This window comes from Lepidochelys kempii, chromosome 3, assembly GCF_965140265.1.
Source record: "Lepidochelys kempii isolate rLepKem1 chromosome 3, rLepKem1.hap2, whole genome shotgun sequence".
NCBI classification, from domain to species: domain Eukaryota; kingdom Metazoa; phylum Chordata; order Testudines; family Cheloniidae; genus Lepidochelys; species Lepidochelys kempii.
Window position 1 is genome coordinate 165464791 of NC_133258.1, and position 20000 is coordinate 165484790.

At 42.4% G+C, this 20000-nt stretch overlaps 1 protein-coding gene across 1 annotated transcript in view; it reads right to left on the bottom strand.

The window, feature by feature from the left end:
- The window catches only part of PROX1 (prospero homeobox 1), a 53722-nt gene that overhangs the window by 10966 nt on the left and 22756 nt on the right, over window positions 1–20000 (bottom strand). The window contains exon 4 of the mRNA XM_073338923.1: window positions 19593–19787. Coding sequence (XP_073195024.1) covers window positions 19593–19787 — 195 coding nt within the window. The remainder of the gene's footprint in view (window positions 1–19592; window positions 19788–20000) is intronic.

Here is a 20000-nt window from a genome sequence, read left to right on the forward strand (position 1 = left end):
GGCAAACAGTTGAAATACTTTACCGAGCATTCATTCACCCTTGTACGCACATGATTCCTCTAAACAAACTCTCCTATCCCTGATGTTTGTTAAGTAAATATTGATCAAGGAGACACATATCTCCTGACAGCCATGGCACAAGCTGGGGACTTTTACTGTAGGCAGAGTGGACTTAAATGGATAAACTCAGATGCTTCAGAATATCCGCAGCGAGATTATTCAATTAAAAAAAACCCAAGGAGTGAGATATTAGATGATACCGCTTTCCCCTTCTAGGAGTACCATGGCTTGTTTCTCAGAAACACTGAACCTCTAGGTGAGAAAGAACCTGCTTCCAAACATTACTAAGCAAGGAGCAGTACAGCTTATGACACAGGCAACAAAATGTCTTGATACTTGTCTTTCTTACCAGCTGATACATGGATATGGATATTGCATGTAATGAGTAAGAAGTCCATCCTCACCACCCTCACCCAGTATATGTACGTAGCTACCATGAAGACCAAGGGGCAGATCCTCAGCTGGCTTCAATGGAGCTGTGGCAATTTACGCTAGCTGAGGAGGCTCTGCCTTTAACTGATCTGTGCATGAAGGAGGAGAAACACAGTAAGACATCTTGGGCCATGTTCTGCCACCCTTATTCAGGTCGAGTAATATCTTATTCCTTGAATAGTCCCATTCATCTCAGGAAGATAAGGTACTTCTCCTCCTGCGTGAAGGTGGCAGGATCAGGCCCTGTTATGCACATGCATATGTGCTCGCCCAATGTAGATTTGTTGAACAAACAAAGGATTCTAGTTAGGTTTCAGAAAAATATTAGTAAAATCAACAGGAGATTAATGGCTTAGTTTATATTAAATTTTCAATGACAGTTAATAGGAATCATTGTTTATTAAACTGCCAAAAACTGAACTAACATTAGAATTACTTATATGCTTCTTAGATCAGATTTTTAAATCCTCTTCAGAGTTTAAGGCATGAAGCCTTTGACCTGTGCTGCGGGAGTCTTTAAAACTTTTTATCTGAAAATTAGAAAAAAAAGATCAGAGACTTTAAAAACTTGTTCCTGTGTTTAGAAGTACCAAGCCCAATACAACAGTTCTAATATTGTAACAGTTTCAGACAACTGCTAGGCTGCACCGAACGAATCTGAAGATTCTTCAGACAGGGACAGCTGGGCTATGCTTGAAACCTTTTCTCGTACTGTCTACGTCTAGTCTGTGTTAAACTTCAGGTCCATTTTTATGATTAGATTAGCCATACTGTACCTAAAGATTTTGCCTGTGGTCTGACCAAAGTATTGTGCCAGTGTCTGGAAGTGTGTCATATTACTAATGTTCCAAGAGTAAACACACTTGTAGGAAACAGCTATAGTTCAAGGCCACACTTAAAAAAATAAATGTTTCATCAGTCTTAGCAATGGAACAAATGGCAATAACACTCTGTATCATATTTTACAAAGCTTCAAAAGAACAATGTCCTGTTGAGTGAAATTCAGTAGCATTCTGTAAACATTAATTTAAGGAAATCAATAGGCTCTGTGAGCTAAAGGCATATTGCAAGATAAACTGGCTGGAGTGCTACTCTGTCAAACAGATTTTAGTTTTCTCGGGTAGATAAAGACGGTTTCAAAATGGGGTAACGTGTTGCAACCAAGGTTTGAAAACTATGTGGCCTTCAACAGCCTGCTTGTTCCTACTACAAAGCTGGATAAACATACTTTAAAAATGATAAGATTGGGTCAGGATTGATTTTGCTTTCAAATTTTATATAAAGTAGAATTCTTGGTGTGTGTGTGTGGGGTTGTTTCTTTAAAGTCTAATTATGAGCAGAAATAAATAAGTGCAGCACAGACCACTCAAGATGTCAGCCTGCCAGGGAGAGGTTAAATTATCCAGAAAGACAGCAGTGGGTTGTTTTTTTTTCAGTAGCAGGACTTTACGGATTTAAAAAATATCTTTATTCATGCCGACCTGGTGAGCAACAAGTCGTTTTGCCAAATAGAAAAGCCAAAATCTCTAGTGGACTTGGGATCAGAGGTCTTCAGCTGGTGAAAGCTGCTCACGTTGCAGAGCTGCACCCCCCCAAGGCCACGCTAATGGGAGGTAAACAGGTTAGAGGAGGTGAGCGGGAAGCTGGCTAACGTCTCGAGTTGGATGATCTATACAGTGGCAGCAGTGAGGGGCTCCACAGGGAGCTTCTTAACCCAAAGAGAAGGTGTAAACGGTATCTATTAGACCCTCTCCAGGATTAAGAGTCTGCCGTCGAGGGAGTACTCTGGGTGTGCACAGTTCCAAAGGAAACAGCTTTTTAAGTGTGACTCCCCACCCATCACGTACGACATGGCTGCTACTCACGTGGCTGAATCTGCCACCGAGTGTGGAAATGGCCAATCAATTCTTCCGAGCCCCTTGCAGTCAGAGATAAAGCCCGCACGTCCCACCCTTTGCAGATGGCACCCCTGTGTGCTTATGCATCCAGTGAGATTCTTGGACCGGATCTTACTGGGTTGCCGCCACCGCTGCTTGTTATAGCAAACAAAGAGGCTTGTGTTGCTTGTACTATATGCCCACACTTGTCTGGTTTGCCCACCTATTCTCTCTCATTGCATTCTCACTCTCTCTGCTCTTTGGGACTGGAATGGGTTGTATGACTGATTGTTTTGTCTTTCTTATAGGTGTGTGTACAGCACCTAGCACAATGGGCCCCACAATACAAATACAAAATAACCGGACTCCTCAAGCTCCTGAGGAAGAAGGTGCTGAGTGAAAACGATGAGGCTCCCCTTGCTGCAGCATTTGGCCACATTTCCTCCATTCCACTGCCCCCAACAACAGTGCCAGGCGGCCGGTTTGGCAGCCAAATCCTGTGTTTCCGCTGTCTCCTCCATGCTGAGTTTCGGACTCCCTACTCCTTTCCAATCCACTCGCCTGCAGCTCTATCTGGAATACCCCTGAGCCACTGCAAAGATGGGGGTCAACCAAAAGTTAATGCTGCCTTAGGTTGCATGAATTTTTAGGCAGGATGGAGGGGAGATTGTAGCTACCTTCACCAGCCCCTCCCTATTTGTGGTTCCCTGGGGCTGCAGAGGGACCCCTAATAGGACAAGCTGCATGGTGCCATGGAGGCAGACCCTACCTTTCTGAATAGACTGGGGCAGATCTATCCACAAAGCATGCCCTCTGCAGTGCAGGGAACAAGAACTGGCCTCGTACAGTTTGTAGCTGTAAAGTGTAGATTTCTGTCACTACCAGGTGAATGCTGCTCAAAGCAGTGCTCCTTTGCTATCGGTTTTCTTGTTTTTCCAGAGTAGCTGGTGGAGTGCATTGCCTTTGCCCCGACTCCTCCTACATTTTTCAAACCACCACCCTCTTTTCTGGAGGAAGTAGAACGGCTGCGTGGGCCCATCTTTGTGCTGTGAGTTGGTGTGGCAGCATACCAAGCAGGAGGCATTGGCTTACACAGAGAATTTGGAGGCAGGTTTTGGAGTAAGTTGCTACACTTTTTGGCGTGCAAGCTGGGGCAGCATATGGCCCAGTGTTCTCAGTTTAAGTCTGACACTTAACATTATTTAACAGTTTCTGCGTTAGGTGCTTTATAAGGTAAAGGAAATTAACAATTTTCAGCTAATTAGATCACTCAATTGGCTGAACATTCTGGACCCCTCTTAGGAAAAAAACAGGTTGGCTCAGGCCATGGAAAGGCTAATGTTGATTCCATTATCATTTATGAGGAGCGGGAGATATTTGGAAAGGGCATTTTTATTTTAAAAATACAAATGAATAATACTTAAATTATTGGGCACATCATTTCCCCCAGTCGTCTCCTTTTCTCAGATAAGGGTGGAGAGCTCGGCACTAATCTCAGTCACTTCTTCACTGGAGGCGGCACGGGGTACCTCATGGCAGTCTGGAATCCACACTAGCATTGCCTTCAGTCTTTGAGTCTCTCTCAAATTTGCGCCTGCAGGACTTTCAGTGTAAGTGTTTCTGTAGATCAGCAATGGTAATAATTCATTCGCTTATCGAGATGTGAAAAGGGACTAGAACAGGGGTTCTCAAACTGTGGGTCGGGACCCCAAAGTGGGTGGTGACCCTGTTTTAATGGGGTTGCCAAGGCTGGCTTAGACTTGCGGGGGCCCAGAGCCGCATTGCCTGGGGCTGAAGCTGAAACCCTTGGGTTTCAGCCTTGGGAGGCAGAGCTCAGGTTACAGGCCCCCTGGCTGGGGCTGAAGCCCTTAGGCTTCCCTCCCGTGACCAGGGGCAGTGGGGCTTGGGCTTTGGTCCCTCCACATTGGGCAGCAGGGCGTGGGTGGGCTCAGGCTTCAGTCCCCGTCCCCCCCAGGGTCATGTAGTAATGTTTGTTGTCAGAAGGGGGTCACGATGCAATGAAGTTTGAGAATCCCTGGACTAGAATCCCAGTGTATGCTTCCTTCTAGCACTGAGGGCACCTAGCTAGTGGTGGGAAACAGCCACAGCGATCTAGAAACACTCCACATTTGTGGGCACTGTGTTCCTCTCCAGCTGGGAGACTCATTTGGGGCATATATCGCAGTGATTTCAATGTGGTCACCCTCCCCAGCACCGTGACCCTCATGCCAGCATCACAGGGGCTCCTGTAGTGTAGTGGTGTTGAAGGGGCAGAATTAATGCTGGAATGCTGACGCTAGTGATCAGTGCCCCAGCTGCTATTACAGAGAAGCAAAGAGTTCTAGCTCCAAGTTTGTAAGGGTTTGAAAAAGAAAAATTATGGAGACTCAGGGTTTTTTTTAAAAAATTTTGTTGCTTACTGCTGCATTTGTATTCCTTCCGAACAAACTATCAATAAAACACAAACCTGACCAAACCCTTTAACGCACAGCCGTAAAATCGTTTTAAAATGCCTGGCTGAAGTGAGGCTCAAACCCCTCCCCCACTCCCATGCAAAGGTGTTGAGGCATTAAACCTGGACCACGATGCTATTAGTAATCCTGATGCCTCCACCACAGCGTATAGCAGGGGAAAGAAAGCCTTGCTCTCACAAGGAAGGGAAGGGACAGAGGGAGTGCTGAGATGTCTGATAACATCAGAGAAGCAAAAGTGGTGGTGCAGTGAAAATGGATACTGTGGAATACACTAGATTTAATCACTTACATTTAAATGAAGCTTTTTCACATAGGAGTCCAAAGTACTTTACAGACTCCACATAGGGATACAATACATAGCACACAGATACGAAACTGATATGTACATTTCACATGCCATGGATGGATGGATAGAGCAGCTATTCTATAATGCAACATCCCTTCCATCTAGAACGGATCTATTTGGGACCTGATTCCCATTTAGCAATATGGGAAAGGCAGGGTAGTCCTGACCCCCTGACATCTATTTCCGACCCCCACCCTGGGAATCTTCTCCCCCAGTTGAGAACTCATGAGACAGAGGAATACTTTACCCACCCCCACTGAAATGCAGTCATGCCATGGTGTGCTGCAAACATTTTAAACATAAAAAAATACTGAAGTTTCAAACAGACAAAAGAGGATCTTAAATTACAATGATTTTGATCTCTCACCTCTTAAAATATGCAAATTCCTTCCCTCTCCCTGCTCCTCCCGACCAACATCTCTAAAACATTTTACTTCCAGGCTATCAAGTTGCATTCTGGAGAATTTTTCATTGGTTTTCCTGATGAGTTAGAAGTATGCGAGTATAGGGATTTACAATGGATAGCTCTTTACCTACTGCATCATTAATAGCACTGTAATAGTAAGGAAAAATCACTAATGAATTCCTATAGTTTAAGATGTTTTGGGGCTTAATATATGTTGGGGAGTAAAAGGAAAAAGTATATGCGTGGTTACTTTTACACGCACAAAGCTGCGTTAACCTCCCCTTGAATGAGAAATAAAACCAATAAATCCACGACTGTTCTGACTTACTGCCCCTTTAGCTCAGCCCCATTGTGACTAAACATGATCTTATTTCAGCGGGATCGCCTACAATGCTGGGCAATGTTATATACCATGCTGCCAACTTCTGACAGGTACTGGACACCTGTGCCCAGAAGAGTGAATATGAGGTTGAGGCTGAACACTCAATTCAGGCTCCCTTGCAGTAGCTGCAAATAGGCCGCTCACAGGTTTTCTGGGACAGTAGCAACACAGGAGTGTTTTGTGCTGGGACAGAGAGGGCAGGTGACAGGGCCTGGATGCAGAAGAACATGTGCCTCTTTCGCCAATAACAGGCCCCTGCACAGATCTATTACCATGCACAGGGGAATTCTGCTGCGGGAGCTGGTGGATAAAATCAGAGTGCACAGTTGAAAGTGCTTTTGCAGCATGTGTAATAGGTACACCTCTTTGTAGGGTGGGTACCCTACTGTCACTACGCTGGCCAGTATTTGGCTTAGTGGATGGATCTTTAACACTGCAGTAACACATCAAATGTTTATATCCCTCCATTTACAGAGTACATATTACATGGCATAAAACCCTAATATAGGCACTCCTGGCAGTTCTGCCCAGAAAAAAGAGAAAATATTTGTAATCTGTTTTTCCTTTGGTCTATCTAGGAATTAAATCCCAGACCCTGAAATGGCCCTTTTTTGTCTTAGTATGTGGGGTTTGGGGGCAGGTGGTCTGTAATCAGCTGGGCAGGGGAATGTCTGGAGTGGAAGGAAAATGTGCCTGTGTCCTTGCTCAGAATACGGGTGGGGGCCATGCCTGGGTAGGGGGAGTGAAGCAGAGCTTCACCTCCCCATGACACCATTGAACAGTTGGGAACGGGGGATGAAGGGGGGAGAAGGGGAGGAAGCTGATTGGCTCCAGTGAACCCATGTGTTCAAGCATTCCTGTGCACCCAGCAGCCAGGCTTGCTGCGGAAAGCTGCCCCAGCCACTCTGCCCTGTAGGTGGTGCAGTTGTCCAAGCTGGGTTTCCAGGGCTTGCTGTAGGTCTAAGATATTTGGGGTCAGAAAGGAATATTTTCTTGCTGGGCAAGACTGGCAGGGTATTGGTGGCTTTTTCCACCTTCCTCACAGCACCCTGGAGAGCTGGTGGGGGGATAAAGACAAGGGAGGCGACACTTCAAAATAAATAAATAAAAGAGGCTGGGAGTAATAAATGTTATTGCAACTTGTGGCTGGTGCCCAATGCAGATAAGAAGCTTTAAGGAGACAGCTCCTCAGGTAAACGCAAGCACATGGCCCAGGGATTGGTGAATCTGTGAGGCGAGAGGAGGTCTGAAGTCTTCACAGACTGAGCTTCCCCTCATCTGTCCCCTCATTGCTCCTTGCAGGAGGAAGGCGATGGGATTCTGCATTGGGCTGAAAAGGGAACTGAATAGCAGGGGTTTGGCTAAGACAAGCAGCCCATATTGCTTGGTTCCATGGCCTGAGGCCACTCAATGCCTCCCCACCAAGGCCCAACTGATGCCTGCTAGTTAAAAGCCTCTCATTTAATATTAAAGTTAATAAAGTTGTGACCTGCTGCTTTAAATCCATTCACATGTCTAAGTCATCATTCTCCTGCAAGTCCTGATCAATGCAGCAGTCTGTCTGCTTGGCAACGCATACTGCCCTGGTCCTCTGCTCTGTACACTGGTTCCCTATTAAATACAGAATTGAGTTCAAGGTCAAACTCCTCCACTGGTCTGGCCTTAGCTACCTGAGAGACCATCATGACAGCTCTGTTTACATTGGGACCTTTTAAATATCCACCCCTAGGGGAGGCTCATGAGTTCAGGAGGTGGAACTTTTATAATAAGCTGGTCCTCACCAAGGGAACGGACTCCCCCAGGAGCTAAGAATGACCGTGTACCTCACACTGTTCAGAACAAAATGGAAAACTTATCTGTTTAACTTCGCTTTCTCTCAGTAAGCTCTTCCAATAGTGCCTTTCTCTCTCTCACACACACATGCTAATTGAGCTAGTCCTCGTACAAGCTGGCAAGGAAGAGAGAGAGATTGTTCTTCCTCTTATTAAATACTTGGCAGGTGCTCAGGTACTATAGTGATGGGGCCCACGTAAGCACCTAGATACCTGATTCTCCAGCTGCGGTGATAGCCTTAGTGTTGTTTTTCTTAAGCTTGTAGGGAAATGTTGCCGCTTTAATATTATATCAACGTACTATGGCTTCATTTTTATAGGCTCTATTATTTCTTGTACTGGCACATGGTACGGGCCTTTCATGGACATCATTGATAATGGTTTTGCCCAGCAATCACCTCCTGATGGCCTCATAATGGGCGGGGACCCATGGACCTATAACTAGAGGGAATCGTGTCCATACAGGATATTGCTTGAAATAATGGTGCTATGATGATCTCATACTATGATGACATAAGAATGGAGTCACAATAAACTTGCAACGCTGTTGCTTTACCATCTCAATCATGCCTGGCATGTGCTTTGTAACAGGGCAGGGGGCACAGAGGGCAGATGTGTCAGAGGGAGGTGTTGACGTCGTTTATGATGATGCAGAGTCGCGCTCGTGGTTTTCAAAAGTTATAGAAATTAGCCGTGCTGAATGATTAGTTTTGCTATTTCCCAAATGCACCACAGTGCCATTTCACAAACTAGTGATGCCATTAAATACTTGACACACTTAGGGATAACAGTTCAAAGACCTACAGGGGAGGAGCATGCATTAAAGTCAAAGGGAGTCATACAGTTATAACAAGGGCCCTACCAAATTCATGGATTTTGGTCAATTTCACCGCCATAGGATTTTAAAGATTGTAAATTTCATGATTTCAGTGATTTAAATCTGAAATTTCATGGTGTTGTAATTGTAGGGATCCTGTCCCAAAAAGGAGCTGGGGGGGCAGGGTTCGCAAGGTTATTGTAGGGGGGGGGTTGCAGTACGGCTACCTTGACTTCTGCACTGCTGCCTTCAGAGCTGGGCAGCTGGAGAGCGGCGGCTGCTGGCCGGGAGCCCAGCTCTGAAGGCAGAGCCACTGCCAGCAGCAGCGCAGAAGGAAGGATGGCCTGGTCTGGTATTACCACCCTTCCTTCTGCACTGCTGCTGGTGGGGGACTGCCTTCAGAACTGGGCGCCTGGCCACCAGCCGCCACTCTCCGGCTGCCCAGCTCTGAAGGCAGCACAGGATGGCATGGTAGGGTATTGCCACCCTTACTTCTGTGCTGCTCGTGGTGAGGTGCTGCCTTCAGAGCTGGGCACCTGGCCAATAGCCACCCAGCTCTGAAGGCAGTGCAGAAGTAAGGGTGGCAATACCGTGACTCTCTAAAATAACCTTGCAACCCCCCCGCAACTCCCTTTTGGGTCAGGACCCCCAACTTGAGAAACACTGGTCTCCCCTGTTAAATCTGTATAGTATATGGGAAAAGCACTCAAGAGACCAGATTTCATGGGGGAGACCAGATTTCACGGTCTGTGACGCATTTTTCATGGCTGTGAATTTGGTAGGGCCCTAGGTATAGCCGCGTGCAACTCAGTGAAAATGTATTAGCTGTGTGAGTCTCTCGCTGTGTATATGCAGGGGAGTGTTAACATACATTACAGATAAAGAGCGAGAGCCTCCAAAGCTAGGTCTATATTTAATTTTTAGTCTTCTAAAACTGTAAAAAAGAGTTCTATAAATTAATATTTGTTTAAAAACTGAAAACTTCATCTGAGTTGACACTAATATTACATAAGGCCAGATTCTCAGCTGGCATGGATCAATGTAGCTCCATTGACTTTTGGAGCTAATTTACACCAGCTGAAGATCTCACCCCAAGTTTAAATATGATGTGAGTGAGTTAAACCCAGGAAAATGAATGGTTATAACGGAGTAGCTAATCCACCTTCTTAAAAGCAGCACTATCCACTCTGTTATGTGATTTGTGTAGAACAGCTCCGATAAAGTTTCGAGGAGAAAATGGTTGCCTTGGTTTTTATAATCATGAAGTATAGAACATGCGAAATTCTTTAATATGAAGCTGTGGTAAGAACACACTTTGCATTTAGGAATCCTCCATCAGTTAGACAGTGATTGCAAGAATCGTTCCCTGTTCACAATTCAACACTACTTTCCAAAAAGTTTTGAATGAAACATAGTTAACATGTAATGTAAAAAAGACTGGAGAAAAATCGTGTGACATAACTATTACCTGATACCAATAGTAGGAATGTACATCTAGACCTAACACACAATTAATTGGTTCCTCCCCGTAACTGCGAGTTTGAAATGTTTCTAGTCTACTTATATGCAGGGATGAATGAAAAGTCATAAAGGTTGTGAGGGATCAGTTTGGGCTGAAAGGGATTACAAACTAGGATGATCTGGAAGAAATGAGGATATATAGACTTTAGTTTCACCTAGGAAAATGGAAAACAGGGAAGAACTAGGAAGATGAATAAAGGCTCATCATAGACACAAAAGAACAGAGCAAAAAAGAAGCCTGGTTTTGGGCATTCTTGTCTGGCAAGGAGGCAGGCAGTAAGGCTAATGAAGCATTTGTGATATGGGACGTATGCCAGCGTAACAAAGAAGATGTGCATCAGCTCTGCAGATGTGCCAAAGCCCCCAGAGCAAAATAATGACATAATCACCATCAGTGTCACAGACCAGACTGTACACAAGGTGACATGGGAGAGAATAAATAAGAGTCTTTAGAGGCCTGTAGTACACACAGAGGAAGAAATAGCCGTTCCTCACTACTGCCACCACCCCAAGAGAGTTGAGTGATGTGGGGTATAATGTGTGCAGCTACCAAAAGAAATCTTGAATTGTGCAAGGCTAAAGCACTATAAATTGGAGCTTTTCTCAGTCTCCAGTTGACGTTTCAATTCCCCATACCCCTTGTTGAATGCAAAATGAAATGGCAGTAGGAGTCTGAAGAGTTTGCCAATTTTGGGAGGGGGGAGGAAGAGAAGGAAAGGACAAAAAGAAGGGGGTATCAGTAAATAATTGTAAAAAACAGAGCTGGAACTATCTCTGGCTTTCCCCCAAAATAATGTTACAAACTCAAACAAGGAGAGGTATATATTTTGGTTCATCACCCTCCATGAACGAAGCTAGAAAAGCAAAAGCACAATATTTTGCACATTAAAACACAAGATTATTATTTTATTGATCAGGAATAAAATAGTTCTAAGGGCAATTCAGTACTTAACATGTTATTGCAGTGGGGAGTAATCTGAAAAGCTTCAAGTAGCCTTAAAACACCTAACAGCTCTTTCTGCATAAGGTGCTTGCCTTGGTACAGATGTCTGGTTGTGTGGGTGGTTTTTTTGTCAAATTTTTTTGTTACTTTTGTCAATTTTTAAACATCTGTTTGAGAAAGTGAAACAACACTGGGAAGCAATCTAAGGACCCAATCTGGCAAACAATTATCAACAAGAGTAGCTTTACTCAAAGAGCTAAGGGTCTTCTCATATGCATAAAGCTCCTAAAGTGCAGGACTGTTTGCAGGATCAGCCCCTATCAGAGTAGCTCAGAACAAAGAACTGGCTTCACCAGTGTCCCTTTTCATCGCTTCTAATGAAAGATTCATAAGAATAACTTTAATTTTTTATGACCGTTTTTGCATTACTGTATTAGCTGTGTGTACCTCATATGCAGTTTCTTCTTAAATACAGAAAACCTGTTGCAAACTGCATTGCACAACTTAATCAGTATAATAATTGATTTTGGTTGCTCTGTAGGTCTCCTTAACATGAAAAAAGTGCCATGGAGCCCAGAAAATATTTTGATGAGGTTATTCTTCTTTAACTCATACAGTTATGTCTATGAAGAGCATCGCTACTATTTCTGTAAATTAAAAACCTCCCTAATTTGCTAGTTAAACTGTTCAGCAGAAGAATGATTGTATTTGTCTTTTTTGGCTTCACCCTATTAACTGGAACAGTAACGTAACGATTGTTAATAAACAGCTTTAATTTGACCGTACTTCTCGCATATCTGCTAACTGCACCATATCTTTGTTTAGCATATCATTAGGGAAAACAAAGAGGCATGTATGTAATTTTGTTCTGTTGTATATGAAGTTTAATAATTATGCCACAGAGGATTCTAATTTAATCACAGAAGGGGCAACAATATTAATAATCTGTTAAGAAAACTCCAGCTTCTTTGCACTTTGAAGTTATTGGCATTGTAATAGGTTTTTTGTTTTTTTTAAATGGACAAGTGTTTGTTTCTGTTGGCACTTACACCAATGTTTTCTTTTATGGATATTCCATTAAGCATCCTTCTCCCCTCTCAAAAAATCAATGCTTGTTTTGGGCAGGGGAGGAGGAAATTGATCAAAGCTGATATGGAGAGAAAATTTTTCAGGTATTGACCAAAATTTCCCCGGAATTATTTGATGATAATTTTTTAATCTTCCATTCAAAGAAAAAAATAAGAGGGTCTGAAGAAGTTTTTAATTAGCTAAATAGCTGTGTAATCTAGATGAAATAAACATGCTAGTTTGAAAAGATTGTTAGAACTTTTTCAGCCATTTAATCCATAGACGGCTGAATACAATATGTTCCACAGAAAGATACAACCATCACCAGCAGCTGTTAGAAGAGAGCTTGCTCTCTGCTCCTATTGATAACCCTTTGTGGAATGAAGAAAAAGAGCTGAGGGAAGGAGAACTGAATGTCAGACAATAGACATCGCTACACACGCTGTCTCTGAACTTTCCTCATCTCTGAAGGACAATTAATTATGAAGGCCTTTGGGGTAGGTCGGAGCAAGGGAAAACCTACTGCTGGCCCAGCACTCCAGCCGCTATCTCTGTGTTTGTTAAATGGTTGTGCCTGTTGGGGAACCAGAGTAGCAGCCACCAAAATAGCCAATAGATCATTTAGGAAAAAAAGAGCAAAAGATTTTTTTTTTAAATGTGTGGCTGTCCTTGTATAATTCTATTCTCACTGTGAAATCATCCATACACAAAACACAAGGACAATTTTTTTTTTAGAAGAGCCACAGGGTAGGTTACAGTCAGAAACGGCCGCTCAGTGGTGTGTTAAAAAGGATGGTCTTTTCACCAAATCATTTCACAGAGGCAAAACAGACAAACACAAAGAGTTGAAACTTTTTCTGCTACATTAAATAGAGTAACTGATAAGGTCAGACATATGATACCTAAAGACATGAATCTGTGAACTCTTGAAGTCAAAGGACTTCTCTGTGCAAAGGAACAATCTTTCAAAGGAAATAGATCATAGAACTCCACTGAATCCCCTTTAAACTTTATGAAGCAGGAGGAGAAAAAGCTCTAAGTAGGGAAGCTTGACAGAAGAGCCTTGAACTATTTTCTGAAGGAAAGATGAGACCCTCCCTAGGCTGTCACAAAACATCTTTTTTTTTCTAAAGGCTCTTCTGAACTTTGATATGTGCCAAGACACCGCTATTGAAAGCTGTATAATTATGTGCTATAGCCACTGTAGAAAATGCTTTGTTCATCTCAACAAAGAACAATAAGCAAAGTAAAGTGACATTACACTGTATCTTTTTCTTTAAGAATGTCGAGAAAGGTCACGGTATGTTATAACTAATAAAGCTGTTGAGTAAGGAGGTTTAAAGTTGATCTTGCTGTGCTTAAATGTAACCCAATGACAAAAAGGCAGAGGGAGCTAAAATGTAATGACGTTTAAAAAAAAACAACAGATAAAAAAATCAATGGGCCAGCCTCATTATACCAATGAATATCTTGATCCTAAAGGAGATAAATATAAAATTGAAGTGTAGTTGTGAGATAGAGTTTTCGTCTCCAAGCTTGGTGATTTCTCTCTTCAAGTTTCCCTTCAAGTTGTAGTTTGCAATTCAACTCAACAAGAAGCGGATTAACGAGTAGCAACTAAATGGTACGTACAATGCTTGCACATTCTATAGGCACATGAATTTTGTCACTTAATTTACAAATAAATTTCATCTCCTGTGAAAGTGGCAAGGGAAATAGAATTCTTTCACAAAAGATTCTTCTTTTTAAACAAAAAAGCCCTGGGACGTCAATGAAAACAATTAAGAGACCAGTATGTCTAATGAAATTTCTCTTTTTGTGAGGGGCGGGGGGAATCTCTCTAAATACGTGTGCTCCAATTTTCCTTGAAAGGAATTATGACAATAATAAACCTTTCCTACAATACTTGTTATTCACAAACTGCAAAATAAGTTTTCTATTCTCTTGTTGTATATCATAAGGAATAAGTCCTCTGCCTTTTTCTTTCTTTTGAGAAAGGTCCTGGTATGCTATAACTGCTGAGTAAGGAGGTTTAAAGTTGAATAGAAAGCCAGGGGAGAGTAATATGTAAAGAAGACTGTTGTCACTTGCTTCTGGTAACACCTTAGAAAGGTCCAGGTTGCCTCTGTGCAGCATCTCAAATAGATGAAGGGGCAAGCTAGAAGTTTGCAAATAATAGCGCCTGCTTTCCACTTATACTAGGGCCACTTTACATTGCCCTAATTGTGTACAGGAGCCTTAAAGAGGGTATAAATCTTGCTTTAAAGCCCCTACAAGATTGCAAAAACACTGTAAAATTACCTTAGTGTAAATGAGAATCAGACATTAAAGGTTTAATTGCCCCTTTGATGCACATCAATTGAGGTCAAGAAGAGTCATGCTCATGCAAGTAGGAAAGAATATAGACTTCTAAAATGAGAATGTTAGTATCCAGGAGTTTCAAAAATTGCTATTTATTTAGGGTGCCCATTTGGAGATGCTTTAAATAGGCCTGATGTTCAGAGTATGGGTAGGACAGCACTTTTGGAAAATCAGGGCCCTTTAAGGTATCTCCAGTTGAGCACCCAAAAACTGAGGCACCCAAAAATCACTAGTCGCTTTGGAAAATTTGGGCCACTGGCATTTCTCTGAATTGTTCTTCTGATGCTTATGTAACCCACACACCTTCTGGGTGTGGTGTTCTGTCCCATCTAGTAGCACCAAGACCACTTAGAGAGAGAGATCAAATGAGTCTGCTCTACAGCCTTAGCTAACAGCCAGTTGGCTTTTAACTCATGTGGTAGAGGCTCAAGCACTGAACTCCAGAGCTCCCCAGTTCGATCCCACTCACTGGGGTCTGTCAACGTTACACTTAGATATGTGTTTTCTTATTTTTTTTGTAAACAAACAAAAACAAACTCCCATTGATTTCACTGTGTATGTCTGTACTGCAATAAAACACCCATGACTGGCCCAGGTCAGCTGACTCAGACTCACGTGGCTCAGGCTGTCGGGCTATAAAATCTCAGAGTACATGCCCGGGCTTGGGCTGGAGCCCAGGCTCTGGGACCCCATGAGTAGGGAAGGTCCTTGAGCTCAGGGGTCTACACTGCAATTTTATAGCCCTGCAGCCCAGGCCCCACAAGCCTGAGTCAGCTGACCCAGGCCAATCGCAGAGGTTTTATTGCAGCGTATACATACCCAATGGGATTAATGTACAGTGTCAGCAGTTAAGCAAGTGTGTCTTTGCAACATCAGGGTATTCATTAGGTTTTCCCTGACTTCATACCATTTTTACACAGAAAGTGAACCTCTTAACCAGCTTTTTCAGTTTCTAAACAGACCATTGTACTTTGCAGACTCCTACATATAAATACACCATAACCAATGCTGTGCAAAAAAGGCATTTGTCACTTCATCCTTCATTGTAGAAGTATTACATATAGTTTATTCACAAAAATAATGCAACTTAGCAGAAGTTTCACTATTATGATCAACTTGCATATGTACCTCTGCAAGACTAGGTGAATTGCTGTGAAACAATATGCAAGCAGAGCTCAGAGAAACAGTTTGCAACAGCTCATTTTGGTGTTTATTTGCTTGCTACACACAGGATGTCTTAGAAAAAGTAAGATGTAGGTGGAAGGGCAACAACCAGAATACCTAATGTTAGGGGAGAGGTCTCTCCGGGTATGTCTCCACTGCAGTGTAAGCCTGTGCTTAATCCCAGGCTCAGACCTACCCCACCCCTTGCATCTACATTGCAACTGCGCTAACCCTGAGTTTGGACCCAGGGTCCCAGGACTCTGCAAGGCTGGAGGGTCTGAGCTCGAGGTAAGCCAGGACCCAGAGGCTGAGCCCTACTGCTTTGCAGTGTAGACTTGGGTCCTGGGAGTCAGCCGGAAGCATCCCACCATTCCATGGGACAATTTTGCTAGTCCTCTCTATCCCAAAATCTGTAATCCACTCTACTGAAAGCAGAAGCAACCCCCCTTTGCAAACAGCACTGGCTCAGGTCCGCATTAACCCATTCTCTTCTGATCACCAATCTGCAAGTACCCTATCAGAGAGCTTCCAGGGTTTGCAATGGAGACTGAACCGATCAAGCAATCTGCAAAGCAAGCTGCTTCCTGGTAACATGCAGGGTGGGCAGTAAAGTTCTCCCACAATGCACGACTGTCCTACGGCTACAGCGGCTACATTTTGGGGGGAAGAGGGTGCTAGGAACTCTGGGATATAGTTACTTTGACTCAGGTCTGTGTACTTCATTATGGTCGCCAATACTTTCAAGCATGGGATAGAAAAGTCATAAAATAGGGTTAAATACAATGCAGATGCACAGGGTTCCCTAACATGGGTCAGCTGACTTGAGTCCCACTAAACCCAAGCTTACTTCTCAGTGTAGACATAACCTGAAATTTCAGAACTGAGAATGGGTCAGTCTCAGCCTCCTGAAGGGAAGTGAGAATGCAGAGTCCTAGGGAGACTATAATTCCTTTAATATATGAGAAAAATATAAAAAAAAGGAAAATTATACAAGTAAGCAGGAATGAAGGAGGAGTGAGAGCCATGGAGGAGCTGAAATCCAGGTGTCATCTGAAGGCCAACATTTTTTGCCTATTTTAAACCAAGTTGTGTTTCAACTTTTTGCCACTTTTACACCAATGGCTTGGTAATCTTCCTTGCCTACCAGTGTCCCACTATGGTTGTAACAATGAGCTCTGGTGATCTTATAGGTGTGGATTTTGAAGGGGAGTTAGGAGAAGTTCCTTTTTTTAAAAAAAGTGGAATGGAATCTATATGGGGAACTGTACATGAATCTTAGTGACTGTATTCAGCAGTCAGATATCATCGTGCTGGGCTCCCTAGAAATACCATAGATATGGAGTGGCTCAGAAAGCTGTCATCTCTTTCTGACCTTCTGCTCCACCTACACTGCAATATAAACATTATGGTTTAGGGAAGAAGGATGAACTGTTTTTCATTTGTAAAAAAAACTGCCCCAGGCAAAGAAGAAATCACCCTTTACTGAAGAAATCACATTTGCCATTTTTCTATCAGTCTGAATTTCCCTGCACAGCTATACTTACTGCATGTTCTGTTTCAATTGACCTTACAGGACAAAACAAATACAGAAACAAATCCATTCAACATTAAAAAAAAAAAAAAAAGTCAGTCATTGTATCCTGCTGGAGGTGTTGTATCTATCTCTGGCGCTGAGCCACAAGGCTACAATGGCAAAGCTAAAATGATAGGACGTGTAGCTTGTTAAGCATCTTATTTGACTTTGCTAAAAGCGGACACTTCCAATGCACTATGAAGGGAACACAGTATCAGAGTTCCCTGAGCAAATTTGTGGCACAGTTTGGGATGAAGAACCAAATTCACCTGGTTTTATCACTTTTTCCCCTGTCTGTCTGGGTGTGTTAAAGTGAAACTCACACATAAAGGATCAAGGGTTAGGAAATGCGGTATAGGTGATTTAAGAAGAGCATACTATCAGACTTTAATCATATCAGAAGATCAGGAAAGCATCACTGAAATATGAGGAAGGAACTTTGATTATGTTAAATATGGCAAATGCTCAGCTTGCTAAATCCCTTTGGATCAAATTTCAGCATTACAGTACTTGTCCTTTTTGCTTTCTAGCTAGTGGGGGTGTGACTTGGCACTTATCAGGTAAGGTTATAAGACTACATTGAAGATTGCACCATGCAGTTTAATGATCAGCTCATTTTTGGGTCTTTAGTGTGTGACAAACTCTAAATCAAAAATGAGGTTCTAGGAAATTCATATTAGAATGGATAGATGAAGGGTCTTTTCCTACATGCTTGGGGAAAGGAGCATTTGAAGAGGCTCTTAGTTGTCTCCTGCTTAATTACTAGATCCCTTTTCAGAGATCTAATCTTTAGAAGAGGAGAGTTCAATCATTGGATGTGCATATAAAAACTTACCTCTGTATTACATGTGAGACATGCATTCTCAGGATTTGAGAATTTCCCTTTGGTTAAAAAAGCTCTATATTTCTCAAAAAAAAAAAGTTAATTATATCCATTAAAACTACTACTTTAAACTAACTTTGTGACTAAAACATTGTAAAGCATTAATAAACTCCTTAGGCCTTAAGTATAAGCAAAACTATTGTAAAACAATGCAACCCGATTCAGTCTTCATGTGTTCAGCAATCCAAAATATGGTTGACAATAAAAGGTAGGAGAAACTAAACTAGCATTGGAAAATAAACATTAAAAAAGTTAGTGACACTTCATCTCACTGTCCCTTTATGTTTCTCCCATCTCTGTTGTATCTCGTTATGTACTTAGATGAACACTTAGGGGCAGGGACTCCCCTTTTTTATGTGTATGACAGTGAGCTAGGGGGCCTTGCTCCCTAATTAGGGCTTCTAGGTGCTTCCTCGATACAAATAATAAGTCTGGATATGATTCTCATACGTAACCACTGGTAAATCTTTCAAGGAACACCCTCCTCTCTCCTCTTTCTTCATCCTTCTTTACCATGTAAACTTTTGCCTTGCAAACTCTACACACACAATGGATTGGGAAAGGCCTCAGAAAACCTTTGGTTAAAGACCTCTTCAAGTTACTTATAGATGCGGCGCTTAGATACTGTGGCAGTGGGTGGTATAGAAAATGCCCAAGAGAGATTTCGGACCAATGACTGTACTCCTTTTGCCAACAAAAGTCCCTTCGACTATGGCACATGGCCCCTTGTGTTACGTGGTACCAAGCAAAAGGTACAGGCAAAAACCAATGCACTGCCATTATACTTCATCACCAGGCAATGGAACTCCCACACCCTCCCCTCCCGCACTCTTCTTGAACTCATCATTACATCTGACTAGCTGAACAATGCAAAATGCCACCATCAGCACTGAGAAACATGCTACAGTGGCATTGCAGAGGGTCAGCATGTTAATGATAACAATAGGCTGCTGAGCCACCAGGTTGGCATGTAAACAAGAATCTTAATCAAAGCCACAAACCCATTAGAACAATAAATGGATACCAATTTCTTGTAATAATCATTTTACACCATAATTTTAAAAACAACAACAACAACAAATAATGCAGGTCACTTCTATAAATCAAAGAAGGGGACACAGAGGGTGACCTTTCACGAGTTTGATCAGACTGTTATGTAGCCTTCAAAGCAGGAAGTGATGACTTCTTTCTTTAAAGTTTCCCTAAAGGAAACTTCAAAAAGTTGTAGCAGAGAAACTTATCAGAATAGCGAAAGTTTTATCTTTTGGCAAGTCTTGACTAGACTTATGGATTCAGCTAACACAGCTAAACAGATTCATTAGCTTCATTCACAGATGTGAAACTGTACAGATTTGACAGATCGCCAAGACAATAAAAAATTAAACATATTTGGTTTTTTTAACTAATCATCTAGATTATAGATATATGCACAAAAATAAAGATCAGTGCCTACCTCAAAGTCATTTGCTTTATTGTAGTGCATGTTCAAAGCCCTGTATAGCTCGCAGTCTCTGGTTATAGACAGCTCTTCGGTACTTGTGACCCCATCGTTGATGGCCTGACGCGCATACTTCTCCATCTGAATGTAGTAAAACTCACGGAAATTGCTAAACCACTTGATGAGCTGAGAGGTAATGCATCTGTTGAACTGTTAAATTTAAATAGTGAGAAGGATAAGAACATTGACATTTTCCTTTCCTCCCCTCTTTTAACAGCATTCTTTTATCCCTCCCTCTGCACCATTGTTAAAAACTCAGGTTTCAATGCTTCTGAAACTGGGGGCTGGAGAAAGGCAAGAATATAAGACAATTTTGCCAAAAAATTTCCAGGCAATGACTTCATGTCCAACCAGATTTCAGAT